At 42.4% G+C, this 18,717-nt stretch overlaps 1 protein-coding gene across 1 annotated transcript in view; it reads right to left on the minus strand.

Annotated features, from left to right (window-relative positions):
- Positions 1-16,458, minus strand: part of kcnn2 (potassium calcium-activated channel subfamily N member 2) — a 37,608-nt gene extending 21,150 nt beyond the window's left edge. The window contains exons 1-4 of the mRNA XM_061698708.1: positions 16,096-16,458; positions 15,618-15,713; positions 1,897-2,315; positions 690-831 (exon numbers count right to left, since the gene is read on the minus strand). Coding sequence (XP_061554692.1) covers positions 690-831; positions 1,897-2,315; positions 15,618-15,713; positions 16,096-16,458 — 1,020 coding nt within the window. The remainder of the gene's footprint in view (positions 1-689; positions 832-1,896; positions 2,316-15,617; positions 15,714-16,095) is intronic.
- Between the last annotated feature and the right edge of the window lie 2,259 nt (positions 16,459-18,717).

Genomic DNA, 18,717 nt, shown 5'->3' on the forward strand with positions numbered 1-18,717 from the left:
AAATGTATTTAACATATTATTTGAATATTTTCAAGGAGAAGGAGGGAATTAAATCAGTTTACCACCTTTTAATCATGTGTCACTGAAAATTAAGTACTTTTGCTTTCAGTGTAGATGCTATGCCACTGGATTAAAGCACCAATCAAGTTGGTGGAGATAGTAGGGAAGTTGTTTTCTTCATCCCCTTGTCAAAAAATACAACAACCAAACAACTATAAATACAATGCATGGTATATGATCAAATACATTATATGGATGGACTAAAGCATAATAAGTCATTAAATCAATTAAGGGTTGGACCAGACCACTGGATTCTTCTGGCCAATGTAGTCTTCTACATTTTCAGGAGAAGTTAGGGGAAGGTACTTTTCTGTTTCCCAGTGTCCAAAGCAAGATCCATAAAAACATGCTTGGATGAGCTCGGTGTGGAAGAACTTAAATCACCAAACACCTTTGGAATGAACTACAACAGAGATTGTGAGCCAGGCCCTCGCTCTGACCTCACAAATGTTGTTCTGGATGAATGGACAACATTTCCCACAGACTTCAAAATATTGTAGAAGAGTGGAAAGGTATGAAAAGCAATTCCATATTTTCTTCCATTTTCACTTCCCGTTGATGTAATTTCCAGCTGTCCCTAATTTTTGCATATATTGTATCATGTGTCAAAGCAATGACAATGTTCTCACCATAATGCCAGTCAGGAGGCAGACTCCTTTTCCACAGTACGTATTTGGGACCATGTCTCCATATCCGATTGTAAGAAAGGTGATGGAGATCAACCACATGGCCCCTAGAAAATTACTGTTGGTGTCCTGGTCGTCATGGTATCTACAATAAATAATGGATGCAACAGGCTTAGCAGCGTTTCTTATGCAGGGACATTACATTGCGGCATTTCTCGCACAGTATTTCATTTCAATTCAGGGTACATATAGACAAACAACCATTCAGACCTGTGACATTACACTGTTGTAATGTTTTACATTAGTGGGTATCTTCTTTTTACAACTGTGTGACAGGTCATGCTAAAGCCTGCGAACTTTTATTATGCTTTATTTATTCCTTATTTAAACGTGTTACTATTACAATGGGTAGCATGGTGGACTAGTGGTAGAATGAATGGGAGAACGTGGCAGATGACGAGAGCTAGCCGGTTACCCAGCCAGCGAGGATTTACGGAGGGCGCGAAACCAACCCGGGTTTTACCTTTGGTCACGGTATGACGAGGGATCCTGGTTATAGTAAGTCATTCATCCAGCTATTCTCTTAACTGCTTCTCCTCACTAGGGTTGCTGGTGTGCTGGCGCCTATCTCAGCTGACTGAGTGAAAGGCGGGGTACACCCTGAACTGGTCGTCAGCCAATCGCGGACAGTAAGTCATTTAAATAACTTTCCTGGAGGGAGAAGCGGCAGCCAAAACGCGCCAGTGTACTCTTTTTCCGGTTCAATAGATAGTTTTCAAATAATCTAATTGGATTTTTCATTAGCTGGAAATACAGCATCTCTTTATTTCGGAAAAGTACAAGGAGTAACGATTTAATTTGGATTCGGAAGTCATTCGTTAGTGCCAGCACAAATAACTAATCGGAATTTAGCAGGCAAGTCCGGCCCCTACTACACAAGAAGGCTAGCGCCAGGATTCAAACCACAGTGAATGCTCTAACCATGCATTCACCGTGCTGCCTAATTCAATTTCAATTTTTTTTCCCCAATAAACAAAACAGAGGATAATCACACAGTGTCCGAGAACGGATGCTTTCAATTTCTACTACACTTTATTGCTGTATACTAATTGAGCTCTTGGATGCATAGAAATTATAAATTGTTGTGTGTTATCTATGATTGTTGCTGAGAGGCACAGAACTGCGTGAGAAAACAAATGGATCCAGGCACCTCTCGCAAGCTCTCACGGTCCACGCCGCGATGATCCACAGCGAGATGGTGAAGACCAGCAGAACCGTCCCAGGACAGATGGTCATGAGGGTCTTCATGACGAAGCGCGTGTTGAAATTGATCTTATTGAGCGCCCCGATGCTGCGAGACGAGGCGTCCGTGAAGAGCTTGCTGTGCAGCAGCATGACGCGAGCGATGAGGTACAGCCGCAGGAACATGGGGATGGACAGGATGATGTCCACGTCGGCGTCCGTCTGGGATGGCACGTAGGAGTATGCCAGACGGGCGTTCCAAATGAAGGTGTAGTTTCCCGGGATGGGGTGGATGGCACACACAAGGATTTCCAGGCAGATGAAGAAGATGCGCTCGTACGTCATGGCTATCCTCCAGTCATCGGCTGCGTTGTCCACCATAAATAACTGTGAAAACAGCAGCCAACATTTTCATCATTGTGACACAATAGGAAATCATTAAAGCCTCTGAACAATATGTCACTAATGGCCTCAGGTCATTAAAGTACATTTCTCACCTCACATTACTGAAGGACTCTTATTTCTGATTTGGTCCAAGACATTGTGCAGGAGACAATTGATTGTGACTATGCCCAACAATCCTGCCCAACATCCAATACAAATACTGTGTCAGGTCAAAACCCAAATTAGAAATTTCCTCCCACAAATAAATTACGTATTGATCTAACATCGACATGCACGTACAAATTAATGAAAAAGAACACTAATGTATTACAACAAATGGGAATCAAAAAGCCCTTCGCCAAGAAATCGCGTGCCTGCTTGATGATCAATAAAACAGCTTGCAGCATTCCACTCTGACAATCTGCAACCCCATAAAAATGTGAGCCAACATCAGGAAAGGCAGCAATAAAAGAAATCTAAGATATATGAAATGAATCCGCAATTGCATAAATTCACTGGTTACAGAATGGGGGGTGTTCTAACAATATTCTTATTATTGTACAGTAGTTATTGTAATTCGTGGGCCATGTGGAAACTTCATTCTGTCACTGTTGACATTGCTCCAAATCATTCGACTTTAAATCATGAGAATATCCATCTCCGCTGCATTTTCTATACACCTCATTAGCACCAACTAGAGCCTATCTCAGCTGATTTTGGGTGAGAGGCATGGCGCACCCTTTTTTTAAAAATTAATTTATTTTATTTATTTATTTTGGCCTGTTCGGCGGTTAGGTCAAGGAGAATGAAGGATCTGTATCCCTTTTATGCCGGAACAGTTTTACTGTGTCACAGTGGAGTTTTTAAGCTTCCGCTGTGGTTTCTTCGTATTATAATTGAAGTTTATTGAGAATCAGAGTCGATCAGTTGAACAGAACAAAGTTTCTAGAGGGGCGAGGAAAACGAAGACAAAAGACAAAACATCCTTGTAAACAGGATGAGAAAAGTAAGTCATTACATTAGCTATAACAATGAAACATGAAATATGAGTGTTGCATGGGGCTGCTAAACCCTGTGAGGGAAGGACAGGACAAGCTAGAACAGGACAAGGACAGGAGAAGAAGCATGCAGGACAAGGGGTGTGAACCCGGCTGTCCAAATGAAGTGTGGTGGGAATGAGTATGTGAATTATAAAAGTCTAGGCAGGGCACACCCTGAATTGGTCACCAGCCAGTCGCAGGGCACATTTGGATAAACAACATCTCACACTCACATTCATACTAATGGACAATTTAGAGTACTCAGTGAACTTAACATGCATGTTTTTGGAATGTGGGAGGAAGTAGCCAGAGAAAACCCACACAAGGAGAACAGCCAAATGAGAAGCTGGGTTTCAAACCCCGAACCTCAGAACTGTGAGGCAGATGTGCTCACCACTATCATGCCATGCTGCTATAGTCCAAGACTGAAATAAATACAAAATAAACAGATTCCCTTTTCCTGTACATGTACAAGTTATTTACTTTGTACGTAATTGAGCAATAAGAGTTTGCAAATACAGTGTGACGCACGACTGTAATCAACAACCACAATAATAAAATATTAGTGTTAAATGAGTCACAAATGGCGTAGCGGCACATTTGTCTGACTTCAGTGTAGACAAATGTGGGTTCAGTTCCCACTCAGTTTTGGTGTGAAAGTGAGTGTGAATGGTCATCTGTCTCTATATGTGCCCTGAGATTAACTTGCGAGTTGAGACCAGTCTTGGGTGTAGTCCGCCACGCACCCGAAGTCACCTGTGATAGGCTCCAGCTCCACGCGACCCTGAACAGGATAAGCGGTATAGAAAATGGATCAATGGAATATTGTTACATCGAAGTTTCTCTGGCAGCGCTAATTGAAACTGAACATTATCTTTGTTAAAGCATTTTTCACATTGTGTCAATAAATGATGCAGGTGGGTCAAATATCGTGACTGAGTAGATGACTTGATTGTTTTTCCATGTGACTTACCCACACAAAGGCTGTAAATTTAAGCCACACTTGCTAATTTTTCATATTAATGTAAAAAGATTTAGAGCACTTTGGGGAGTGGGGTTTGCACTCAAATGCAGTAAATTGTACTACCAGCACCTTTTATCCTTCTGCCATTTATCCTCCTGTGCCTCTAATGCACAACCCAGCAAAGCGGGATAATGCTGCAACTATGCGCACTTTCACCCAGTGACACGGCATCCTGCAAACAGATATTTTGATGGATAACCGAGTCTGGCGTGACGTATAAAATATTTGTTGTACAGCGCCAATTGCTTTCAACACAACAGGGCGGGAGAGTTAAGTCTCATGTATTACATTTCACACCCGTGTCCTGACAATTTTCCTGCCAATTTAAGTCACGTTTTCTTATTGTTCATATTAATGTGAAAGGATTTAAAGCACTTAGGGCAGTGGTGTTTGCGCCAAAACGTAATAAATGCATGCAGATGGATTCTAACAGCACCGGCACCTTTTTCGCTTTCTTCCACTTCTGTGATTTTTTTCTCACCACTTGGACTGTTTGAATAAAACAAGAGCAGAGAAAGGTTCAACATTAGCAACGTGCAGTCAGCATTTCCAGGAGCACACCAACTTGCATTGCTGCGAACATCTGCTGCCGCCACATTAAGCGCTTGCCTCCGAGTGGACGGTGCCAGTGACCACCAGTGAAGTCATCAGGGACTTGAATGTTGCTGTAATTTAACACCCTCCATCACTACCCCAACCCCCCCCCCCCCCCCCCCCCCCACTACAGTATCTACTAAAGGCAAGTGCATTCACCTTAAACGAATGGCAGCAGTCCGATCACAGTGCTCTCTTATCGGGTTCACACACTATCTGGAACTCTCTCTGTTGCAGATTAAAGCTCATCAAATTGCATTGCCTTCCACAACATTCCCCCCCTGCTATTCCCTTTGGAGCTCCCATTAAGGTCCTCCTCTGCCTTATGTGCATGCTGTCAGGACTGACAGCAGGTCTTTTTCAAAATGTGTCCATAGGCAAACATACAGTAAAGGGGATGAATCCCGGTGGGCTGTTTTCGCCACGAGAGTAGAAGCCTTATAGGAAGAAAAAACATCAATGTGATCAACTGTCCATCATGGAGCATTGAGGTTTATTACAAGTCTTAAGGCTCCAACACATCATCGTGACCTGTATTCTCGCGTGGGTTGGCCTGCGTTGTCTATTCGAAGATATAATCTTTGGGATGTTTTTATTTATAAAGCAATTATGGCTGCCACAGTAGAAGTGGTAGCCATTTATCGGCCTGCGCCATTTATCCAGAACCCAGGAAAGCAGGTGTCTATTTCTGTATTCATTTCCCAATGAGGAAAATGGCAGTAGCTCACAATGTGACACAGTAACAATTCTATCATGATATGATGTTGCCATTATGAGATTAGATATTACTACACCATACGTCAAGAACGATGGCCTTCATTTTGCATTATGGTGTCATGGCTTATAGGCAACTTGTAAGTGTACAACAAAGATTTCCTCCATAATACAGAAAAGCACAGGTAAATTTAAAATCCACTTACAAATACCTCCAAACTCGGGAGTCGTACAATTAACATTCGACCAAAACATTGAAAAAATACGCCTCTTTCTGGAGTTCTCCTCTGTGTACATCACGAGACCATAAATGGGGTACATGCCTACCGATAAGCGGGTATAATTTGAGCATTTTCCCATCTTCAGTCAAAGTCAGCGATTATTGGATGGTTCTAAAGTTTACGGTGATCATTTATCCTGTGGCGTGGGGTGTGTAAAGCTTTATTCTCCCTCCCCGATCTGTTCAGAAAACGGATAGGGCCAACAAGCGTAAATGTTAAACATATTCAATACACCACATTGTACTGTAGTTACGCGATGAGCTAACAGTTATCCTAGCTTCTTCTATTTCTTCGTGCACAACTACTTTTTCTTGCTCTTTGTATTTTCAGGCAGTCACGATGCCTTGTGCCGCTCACAGGTCAGTCTTGGTACTACAACAGACATCTGGTTTGGGGGAGGAGACTCATGACTCATGTCAGCAATATTGTTGTGCGTGTTGGTCATCTGGAGTACACACGCACACACTATAGGAGCATGTATCACACACTTGGCGAGCTCTCACATTATAAAAATCGGTTAAGATTTAAAAAAAAAAAAAAAAAAAAAAAAAAAGCCCCTCCTACATCAATAAGATGACTCACACTCAATGCAGCAAGATTCTAGCATCATTAAATACATGTTTAAATGTATTACTAAAATTAAGATAGTTTTATGATAATGACAGTTCAAACTGAGAAGATTATTTCTATTTATTATGTTTATTATTTCCTATCATTTCCTATATTGAAAGCCGAATAAATGAGAGCTCAATTAGCATCACAGAATAGTTTTTGCTCGACCGCCACTACACTTGTATTTTAGCTCATTCATTTATTGGATAGGGACATTGCAATTTACCGTAGTTCAAAGATAGGTCATTAAATGGAGGTGCTGCACAAAGACTTTATAGCATTTTGCAAATTTACAACTCCAGGCCTTCGTCGAGCCAAGTTGGCCTACAAAAACAAACTGAAACTGCTTTGAGCAGCCTACATTATAATCACACATAAAATATGTTGAAAAGAGGTCAGAACAGCAATCTCGAGTATGCAGATACAGTAATATCCATCATATGGAACACTCACTCCAAGCTCATGTCAGAACCTTGCCAGCAAGTTTCCATTTAGTCTAATTTGAGATTTCTCATTATGGAGGTGAAAACAGTCCTGGAGGCCTAATGGGATCAGCAACCTAGATTGTAAATTTTTTTTTTAGATTGTAAAATAAAATTAAATTGCTGAATAGTCTCCCCCCCCCCGCCCCCCCCCCCCCCCAGTGCGAAATTGGAAGCTCATTTTCATCATTTTCAAGGACAAAGGAAACATGGATTAAAAAAAAAAATAAAATCAATAATATGGTGTAATGCCACTTTCTTCACAAGAGGAATACACATGAACGCATAATGGAACTGCAGCCGCCTGCTTCGTCTCAACACACATGTCAAAGGCTGCTTTGATACAACCAGAAGAGAGCACGCTACAAGTTCCCCGGAGTGGCCCCACAAAGCCTGCTCGACTCATCTATAATTATTTCAAAGCCACAATCCGTTTCCTCTAAACACACAATGACGCGTCAATTAAATTTTCAGTGGCTGTTGTTAATATCAGCATAGTGACACTGAGCTCTTTTGACAAGCAGACATCTGTCAGAGAAGTGTGTGACCCCAACCTGCCCCGGCCAGCCCGGTGTAATGTAGACACACACAGACACACAAACGGCAGCCGGCCTCCTGCTTCCCGCCTCTTACTTACTTACTTTACACCAGCTAAATGTATTGTTTTCTACAGCGCTCAAGCTGCGTTTTAATTTCCATTTTAAACAACTCGCCAGTCCCTGTGTGAAGCGTTTACAGAGCTTGTTACCGCAAAACAATGTAATTAAACATTTAGACCTGGGTTGCAAAAGGAGAGCCTACACGGTGGCTGAAAGCAATTAGGGTGATGGCTGACCTGAAATACAATACTCAAGGGCCCTTTACCACAGAGCATCAACTCTTCAATGGCAGCACAAGAACAACAGTTATGACACACAAATGCATACAACGCGATAAAGCATGGAGTCAAAGACTAAATCAGCAGCCTCTTGTCCTGTTGGACTCATTTACATCTAGCAAGCTAACATATGTTTTGTCTACAAGATCAGTCGAAACGAGACTGACGATTTTTCGTAGTCGACTATAATGTGGTGAAAGTCGAGCTGAAGTCGCTTAATCGAGGACATCATTGATATTTTCAGCACAGTACGGTGGTCCCCAACCTTTTTTTCATGCCAGGGAGCTGTTAGATATATTTTAGTAGTTATCATTTATTTGCTTAGCTTGCATTAGTATTTTGCATTAGTAGCTTGCATTAGTATTTTGCATTAGCAGCTTGCATTAGTATTATGGACAATATTTAGATAGAAAGATGTCTCGCCTTCAAGAAGATGACTCAGCAACATTTGATGGAAGGGCGCCTTGACCAAGGACGTGATCGGATGTGGTCGGGGACGGGACAGGTGTCGTCTGGTCCTATGTTTTGTGTTGTGTCTTAATGCTTAGAACATTATGTCTTGTAGAACCCTCCTATTTTCAAATAAATGTAGGAGCGACGGGGGAGATTGTTTAGAGCGTGTTGAGAGGCTGTAACCTGAACAATCTCCCATGCGCCCTCCTCATGAGTAAAATGACCAACGTCTTCATTCCTTTTGTGTTTATTCATGATAATGTTTGGTGAGATAAATCCAACAGGAGCATTTTCATCTGCAGACATATTTCAACGGACTGGCATAGAACCAAATAAAAACGAATGATTGAAAATACACCTCACCATTACGCTGAACTAGTGGGCGCCCTGAATAGTTTTTTTCACTTTAACGAGCCGGTCCGTCTCAGCTTGTCTGATAACATAGCGTGTTGTATGACAATTCAAAAAGGAAGGCAAAAAAGGAAAACGTGTGTCACGTGCTGCATACGCATATGAAATATTTGTGAAGCTTTCCAATTATATAAAACTTACCTCTGTAAGGCCTTTAGAACGGAACGTCCTCCATGTTTGTTGAACGTTTTGCAACAGGAAATCCGTGCATTTATAAACTTACAGCAATATAGTGCGTGACTCTTTGCACCCATTTCCTATTAAATTCTAATGGCAAATTTGACGTGGCGTGAGAAAACACTGAGAAATCACTTATTCATGTTTTTGTTTACAAGCTGGAAGAAACGGCAAACATCAACAGAATAATTAATAAGTAAAAAAAAAAAAAAAAAGAACAAAATAGAGTGTGTGCTCGTCTATAGCGGTGTAGCTGGTGTAAAACTCATCAACTTGAGCAGGAGAAAGAAAAATTGTTTTCAAGCTGGAATGAACACAGACCTGATGGAAAGTGTACATAAACGACAAAATGCAGCACATTTGCATGAAGCCTATATGCCACAGCTTCGTTTATAGATGCTCCAATGATGATTCGTTTAAAGGTCAGGTCAACACATATTTAAGGAAAAACCTCGACCTGCAAATTGTTCACGTCGTCATAGTTCAGTCATGGAAAAACATATATGAAGAAAATTTGCAGCAATATTGTTTCTGTGGTCCATGGGACAAAGAACGAATCAAGTTTGAATCTATTTGAAGATGCCGTACATGCAGGATGTCTCTTAGGAAAGTGAGTAAATAGCGTACGATGCCTGTCGTTCTCAATGGATTGACCCTTTTCTGCCACGTGAACCCCTTTTAGCTCCAAACGGACACTCATGTTTAGCTCTTTGTAACACGATTGGATCCAATAACCTTCACCCGGCAGTTAAGCCGACCAAGGAGTCGACGTGCGCTCACAATGAGTGCGTTCACTCACCTGAGCCGCACGCTATTCCTGCACGCTAGTACAGCACAGTACACAGTACCGAAATCTCAAGAGAATGCTCACTGTTGGTTAGTGAAATAGCTCGTTAACAGGATCAGGCAAAATCTGCAAAATCCAATTTATTTACTGACTTATTTATTTATTTATCTATGTATTCATTTATTTGCTGAGAGGTGAGCCTTAGCGCAGGTCTGCATTCTACTGAGTGACATCATAGTTCACGGTGGGAAAGTTTTTGATTTTGGTTGCCTTAGGGACAACTCATCTGCCCTGCTGGTTGGGACTGGTTACCGCCTTCCCCACGCTCAATATAACTAATGGAGTCCAGCTCAATATTTAATCTGTGTAATGTCGAATGGGAAACATATATCTTGCCGTCCAGAATGAAATCGCTCAATTTCATTAGCGAACAAAGTTGAGAGGTTCTGCCCAATTAGACATTAATGCAATGCTTTATTTATGATATCAAAGCGAGCGACTGAGGGGCCCCTTTGCTGTGTAAATCTGAAGCTGTCGTGCGTTCCCCTTGATTTCCCCCACCCCAATTCTGAAATCAAGTTTCATGAATGCAAATAAAGTATTTTTAATCAAGCAAAGTAAGCACCTGAATAAATCTCTCTTCCTTTATTGTTGCAGCCAAGGTGCACACATTTAGTAAACTGAAATGCCCCGCATGTTCGCATTACCATGCAGAGCACGCTTTAGAGGATGCCATCAATAAATAATCTTTAGGGTTGTGGTCAGGAGGGAAAGAAGTATGTCTGCTCCAAAAGCTTGTATGTTCGGAGAAAACATTGAGGTCAGCAGGCAGTGGAGTCACCTGACTTCAGCCTGAAGTCTCAAGTAGGCCTACAGTTGAGGGGAAAATTTCACTATGCGTGCTTTTTATGCAATTGGATTCATGATTGTCTCATATTTCAGGCTTGAATGTGTTTTTCAAAAAACTATTTACTGTAATTATGAAGTTATTGCAGCAATAGCATAGGTTCGTGATAGACTACGGCGCGTTACAATTTACGTACAAATTCAGGTTATGTCTTGAGGATGTAACGATGGAGTTTGGAGTCCATCGTAAACCGAGGACCCCTCGTGCTGGTCACCCACGGTGTTGTCGTGCATGCCCAAATTCAGCACTGAACACATGCGCACATAAAAATGTCGTCCCACTGTTTTTAAAGTGTATGGAGACAAGATTATATTGTTGTCTTAAAAAAATAAAGTATACTTCAAGACCGTTTTGTGTTTTCAAGCTTCAAAACCTCAATGTGGTGGAAAAAAAATTGCCATAGCATTAAATTTGTTCTCTGTTTAAAATATGTCAAACAGCACGACACATTCTATCAATCTTTCCAGGTTTTACACTCATACCGATGGTGCCACAAAAACGACCAATACTATCAACATCATTCAAGGAACGAGAAGGTGTACTTATGGGCAGAGTTTTAAATGTCAGGAATGCGATACTGGAAGCTATTAAAATCGTTGAACATTTAGTAGAAAGCAGCGAGGGGCATAGCAGTAGTTTTATCAGAATCTCCTCTTTCATAAAAGTAGAGCAAAAACCTTGTTATTTTGTTTAAATGGTGCTGAATTAAAATCAAGTTTAGATTACATTACTTTGTGCGTTGACAATAACCTATTATAATCCTTATACAGCGGATCCACGGTTTACGACATAAGCCAAACATGTATTTCATGCTGGTTTACGTTGTTTCCGGTGGCCCACCCAAAATGCAGCCTGCCGCGAGACCCCGGCCATCCCTTTCCCTGGTCCTCAAACAACATTGAATAAAGAGGGGGCCAAAATCCCACAGTGCACCAACTGCCAACCACTAGGAACATCATGTAAACTCATCATAAGAATACATATACAAAGTTTTATTGTAGTTGTAAGTTTTATATTTATCACGTAAACATATTTTCATGTTTAGATCACAGTTGCAATGATATTGCCCCAATAGGATGTGACAGATATTCCTCCAATCACCAAATTAGAAGGTGCCTTTTGTCTTATCGGCTCGGTTTGTGGAACTAACTTTAATACTATGCACATTTTAAATGCACAACAAAGACATAAGAGTGCCCAATGAATTTGAATGAAATTTTTTTGAATTTTACTTTTTAGTCCACAATTAAGAAACAAAGCATCACAACGTTAGCCTGCACGCAAACGGCCCTCAGCCAAACCCTTTGATGTGAGCGTAAGGGAAAAAAAACTTTTTCCGAAGCGGCACGGTGGACAACTGGTTAGCACATCTACCTCACTGTTCTGAGGTCCCGGGTTCAGATCCGGCCTCGCATGTGTGGAGTTTGCATGTTCTGCGCGTGCCTGCGTGGGTTTTCTCCGGGTACTCCGGTTTCCTCCCACATCCCAAAAACATGAGCGGTAGCTTAAATGAAAACTCTAAATTGCCCGTCGGTGTGACTGTGCGTGCGAATGGTTGTTTGTTTATATGTGCCCTGCGATTGGCTGGCGACCAGTTCAGGGTGTACCCCGCCTCTCGCCCAGAGTCAGCTGTGATAGGCTCCAGCACGCCTGTGACCCTAGTGAGGATAAGTGGTTCAGAAAATGGATGTCACCTTCCTCCCAAGGTAAACCCGCTGACCATCTCAAAGCAGGATGACGCTTGCACGGTGACAATGACAAATCAAAGACAGGGCGACGCAACGCAATCTCCATTGGGACGCTAAGTCGCTGCCTGCCAACACAGCAACTGCAGCTAAAGTAAAAAGTCTAAGAATTCCTCTGGCGGATGGCCATGTGTCAACAAGAGGCATCAAGGCAACTTGTTCATCTGCTAACACTTCAAGGAGGACTAAAAATAGGCTGAACATCAGCATTGGGGAAAGAAAGAGTTCACATAAAAGCGGTTGGAGATGATGAAACCAATTTAGTTCACGGACACCCCGTCTCTTTTTTTGTGACAATACACGTGCCTCTGGAGGCCACCGGAGCACGGCAGATGCTTCCCAAACTAATTCCCATCACAGCAGGTAGGCTGCATCCCTCCCTGTCCGACGTGACCTTTTTTGGCGAGCAAAAACATTTCCCGTTGTTAGGAAGTAGATAAATGAGCAGGAGTAATATTTACTGAGCTTGACAAGTGAATCACTTTTAAGGGGCTTGGGAGTGGTGAGGGAACGTTTCATTGCGACGACTTATTACGGCTCAGTGTGACAGACGTCTGTGAATACACATGGACGTGCATGCATAATGGCTTTCATTGCAGGGGGGGCAACATCTCGTTGGGCCTAAAATGACTGTTTAATAAACCGGCAACACTGGACCTGGACTCAACAACAAAAAACAGATTGGTGCAAACTATCAACTGTATAGACAAATAACACCTCATGTAGAGCCCGTTCATCTGAATCAGTAAAGCTGTTTAGTTTTGTTCAGCCTAAACATGGAAAACAATAATCCTTTGTTTTTTAAATATGTCACTCACGGTCCAGATAAAACAATCTCAGTACACAAGGCTGTCTGTCAGTAACGGCTAAAAACCCTGTAATATGCATGCCAGGCCAGTAGTTGGCAATGTCAAGTTGTAAAGAAAGACCATGCATACGCGACGGATTATTTTCCAAGACAAAAGTGGAAATGTCATTCGTCTGCGTATATGTGACATTTGAATGAAAACTTTGGTAAATTTTGCGACTCATTTACAACCTCGCAAAACCCTGGACCACGTAACAAAACAAAATTGTTTTTTTTTTTTTTTTTTTAAATCAACTTTGAAATTACAAGTGACAATTTACGTAGGGTGTTTCTGTTTGGAAAATTGATAAATGTGAGACTAACAGTAAAATGATATTAGAGTTTATTATTACAGATGTAGTTTGTAGCCATGTTGAAGCGTGTTCAACGGAGAGGTATTTTTATATTTAACGTAACCTTGTTAACTTCACCGATGTGGCTGTGTTTTTAATCTCCGTTTGTTTACTTTCCCGTGAGCGGGATTATGAAAACCGACGTTGCCTAAACTTTGCAGGTCAAAGGACAAAGCCATGAAATCTTGTTGTGGATAAAAGTGGGGATCCAGGATATGGGCTGTTTACTTTTGTTAACATTGCATAATAGAGCATTTTCTGACATTTTTCCGAAAAGAATAAAGAATTCATGAATGTTAATGGGAAAATGAAGGCTTATGCAGGAATAAATGTGCGTGTGTGTGAGGCACCACCGCCACCAATTCAAGCCAACCTGTTATATTCTACTAATGGAAACCTGCTATAATGAAGAATGCGTGGCGGCGGCAAGATATCAATCACAAATAAATCCCCACGTGACTCACAGGAAGAAAGGTTAAGAGAGGCCTCATTTAAGAATTGAATAATTGACACACATAAGCATGAAAGGCTGTAAGGATGCAAACAATGAATCTAATACTTGCATGCAATCGGAAGATCTCTAATTCATAAACAGCTACGGGAGGGAATGGAACCACTTTGGATACACATCGAAATATGGTACTGTGCGTTTCTATTATCCCTCATAAAAGAAAGCTTTACAATGAGACATTTTGCAGTTGGGCCATTCCAATGACAGATAGTCCCTAGAGACTTGGAAGTTATATACTGTAAATACAAGGCTGGCGCAAAATATGACAATTAATCTGAATTGAGTATTGAACTGTTAGGCAAACATGTCTCAAACTGATGATGAGAACAGCGCATCTGTTGAAGTTGTTTCCCTTTCAAGTTCATTAAAAAAGGAAGAGGAAGAGAGAGCATATGTGAAAGAAACATCCAGTAGATTCTCGGTGCAGAATGTGTCACTATTGATTTTGTGGCTGTTCAACAAAGACGCAGGTGCTGCGGCTGGAGATGAACTGTTGCAGCGCTGTTTCCGGGCAAGGTCGTTAAACTGTCCAAGTGTTGAGGAACTCTCAAGGCGGTCGGGGTGTTTATTTGTGGCCGACTGTCCGTATTCACACACTTCCATGAAGCTCTTGAATCCGATTGAATCTGTGTTTCAATTGCCGTCACAGCTCACTATCATCAAGTGCATACATACATCAATCTCTGATATCTTTTGAATGTCCGGAAATTAAAACTGGCACATTTAAGACGATAAACCTGAACGTAACCGTGCTGGGTTAGGGTTAGTTTGGTCAACGAAACTACTGCATTTCCTCGAAGAATGTCTGTCGGTTATGACACATAATAATCTCAGACGCTATTGTTCACTAAAGAGTCGCTAACCAAAACAGCAGCATCAACTGACGCACGTAATCAGTCTCAGATGAATTCAAGTGTGGCGAATGAATGCAAGTTGTATGAACGAGTTTCCTGCACAGTGTTAAAGACGATCTTAGGTTACGCGGAAACGTAGTCTTTAATAACGAGGAGCGTTCCAGTACTCTTACTTGTTGTGTGCGTCCATGTTTATGTACTACATTACTTTTTTGGGGGGTTCTACAATCTGCATTGGCTCTCGGATTTTCCCACCTTAATCATCCCTTTTTAATCAGTTTTAGCTTCACTTTCACGTGACATGAATTGGAACATACTTGTAACATTTTTTATCATGATTCTAAAATTGCTCTCATACAAAAAAAAAAAATAGATGCTTTCCCCATCTGCACTTCAGTAACAGAATGCGTACGACCACTATTTGTGGAAATATACGGCATATCTACAGCTCCTCTTCTCCACAAATACAGTCGCCTGCCTGCTCAATTTCTGTTCAAAAATAGCCTTTTTTTTTTTCTTTTCTTTTCTTTTTTTAAAAACACAAATTGTGATGATCCTGTATGAACGTCTATCCCCTTTGGTCACATCATGCAAAAGTAAAAACAACAAACCACAATACAAGGTGTGTTTCATTACCTGGATCTCTCTTGCATGGTAGATGATAATCAGTCCCAGGAGAATGATTGTAGAAAGGCTTATCAGGCATTTTAGAGCTAATGAATACAGGGACTCCTGGAAGAGAGCGACAACACTAAAACCAAAGACAAGATTGTGGCATTAAAAAGAGAAATATCACACTGTTATGTTGCGCGGGGGTGGCTAAATCCCAATGAAGGCTGATTAGGACAGCACTTTGGTTAGCTTGCTCCAAGGGAAAACAAGTACGTTAACGGGTTCATCGCCCTCAAGAGATTGTTCTTGTGAAGCCGAGACTTTCAGCAACTCAGTAGCACATTTACACTTTGGGAACCTGAACAACAGTAACCTTGGAACTCCTATAATGAGGTATTAGGGTTTACTGCACCTTGAAGGACCAAACAAACTCCTACAGTACTTATGTCTGTTCACTTTTTGTGTTTAGGGGGAAAAGACGGCTACGTTTCAAGATACTCACCTTTCCATAGGCTCCCCAGGAGAGTTCAGTCTCTATAACCATGACAACGATCCCAAACATCCCGAAGATTAAAGCATAGTCGCTGAGGCGCTTTCTCTTCTCGAACAAGGCCCTCCTGTGACCGAGCTTCTCCCCAATGTTCTGGTTCTTCTTCTTGCCCGATTTCCCCCCGCCTCCGTCCCCGGGCGCGTACGGCATGTGCGTGGCCGAGTGGTTGTCCGGCTTGGAGGCTCCCAAGGTGTCCGACGCGTCCGCGGTCGAGAGTGGCTGGGACTCGGAATCGAACTCGTGCACGTTCCTGCGGGACGAGCTCAAGTGGCTGAGCGGGCGCATGACGCCGCCGTTGTATCTGCAGCTGCTCATGGCCGTCTCATGGTGGGAGGCGTTCGCGTGGCTGGCCCCGGGATGCTGCGGATGCTGCGGATGCTGAGGAGGGGGTTGCCTGGAGGAAGTAGCATGACTGGAGGGAGTCGGGTCGCGGACGCCTCGCCCGCAAGATGTCTCCGAAGACGTCCTCAAAGTTACCGCGGTGCATGTCGGCGACGTCCCGCGGAGGACGCAGCTTGCCGGGGCATGGCAGGGGCAGCTGTCGGCGGGGGTGCTGGTGGAGCGCGACGGCTGTCCGCTGGGGTGCCGGTGGTCCAACTGCTGCTCCTGGTAGAAATGGTTCCGCAGCTGCAACGGGCTTCCCATGTCACGGCTGCTTTTTTTTTTTTTTTTTAAAGCAGCAGCAGCGGCAGCAGCAGCAGCAGCAGCATTGGCCTACCACTGAGCACCCGGCAAAAGTGGTGCGCTATCCGGAGCAGGACAGAGCCATGTCGGCTTTTGTAGAACGGGGACCACAGCAGATTCGATTGGGCAACGACGACCAAGACAACCGATTCGACGTCATGAAATGTTTGCAAGCCACGGGTTAACTCGCTCTGCCTTATATACACACCGTCACACAGACAGTATATGAAGAAGTAGAGCAGGAGTCCTGCTCTGACCCCCCTCAAAAAAAAATATGTATGTATAACCCCAACATCAATGTATGGTCTTCGGAAAGGAAAGCCACTTTGTATAGCCACTCCTCCATATGACAGAAAAAAATAAAGGCACTCACATGGTTGTAGTTTTCCAAGCTCCAAAAAGAACTCATGCTCCTACAAATTGTGGTGAACCCGACTGTAAAGGTCCAAAAATATACTTTTTGGACGCGTACTTGACCGCTTTGATAGTTGCCATCTATCTAGGAAGCACCTCTTGTCCAGTTACAGCATCTCTCCACCCATCTCAACATGAACGCCTTTTGTTTTTGCATCCCCCCTCCAAACCGCGTCCTCTGTGTGTTTTCTTTTAGTTCCACATGTATCTATCTTCTCGCTATGAAACATCTGTAATAGCTCTATCAATCTATATCTCTCTATCATACATCTGGTCATCTGTCGACCAACCTTTCTGTTCATCTATGAAATATTCTTCCATCCAACATAAGAAATGTATCTATTTATTATCTATCCATCCATTCATCCGTCAGTGTTTCGGTCTGAAATAGCCCTTCCATTTATCCCCCTCCAACTCTTTATATATATATGTATATATATATATATATGTATATATATATATCTTTTTGCGACCGTAGTTCATTTTGTGACCAAATACTTCAACACGTCTCGATGTTAAACATCTAAATATAAACCTATCCTTTAAAAATGTTAACTCTTAACCTCATATAATCTTTCTGCACCTATCGCACCCAATCAAGGGCTCCTCATGAATTCCAAAGGGGCGCGCGTCCCTCCAGTCCAGCCTCTTGGTTTTACGCCACGGGGACTTGATTCCTTGGGTCGGCTGCTGGTCCTCGCGGCTTGGAACCGTTTTGCCTTGACCGTTGTTGGCCCTCCTACAAACCGACTGTAAGTGGAGTCCGTGTCGATCACACTTTTGAGGATGAACAAGTGAAGCAAACACACCCACATGCAGCAACTGCGTGACTTTACTGTTATATTTGATGGTTTTCGACAGTGAAGTTGTTCCACTAAAGTTGTTTCCATATGCACCAATCGGTACTGTTATATTTGATGGTTTTCGACAGTGAAGTTGTTCCACTAAAGTTGTTTCCATATGCACCAATCGGAGCGTGAGCGAAGTTCACGCACACTCGCTCATTTATCACGAAGCGCCCTTCCATAAAACGGTCCCTCTGCACGCCATCGCATTGCGCACTTACTGCTGATTGGCTGGGTCAGCTCATCACGTGACACCGCCCCCACCTTCCCCTCCTCTTTGCATGTGTGGTATCTATCCATCCATCCACCTACCTATCTATAATTACATGATGATTATCAGTGATTCCGACTGTCAGTCCATTGTACCGTAGGCTACATGTCAATATAGTCAAAAGTCAAAATACAATGGGCGCTGGATTAAAAAAAATAGAGGTTTTCCTGTCTACATATGGGTTAAATACACTTTAAAAAAAGTCCATATGGAAATAACAGTATAGCGAGAGGAGTGATTTGAGTGACACAGTAGAACAGGGGTGGTCAATCTTCAGTGCTCAAGGTCCATATTTGATTATTATTATTATTTTCTTTTAAAAGGGACAGATGAGCCAGGTCAGGTTTTAAAAAAAAGAAA

The sequence above is a fragment of the Phycodurus eques genome, chromosome 15, assembly GCF_024500275.1.
Source record: "Phycodurus eques isolate BA_2022a chromosome 15, UOR_Pequ_1.1, whole genome shotgun sequence".
Lineage (NCBI taxonomy): Eukaryota > Metazoa > Chordata > Actinopteri > Syngnathiformes > Syngnathidae > Phycodurus > Phycodurus eques.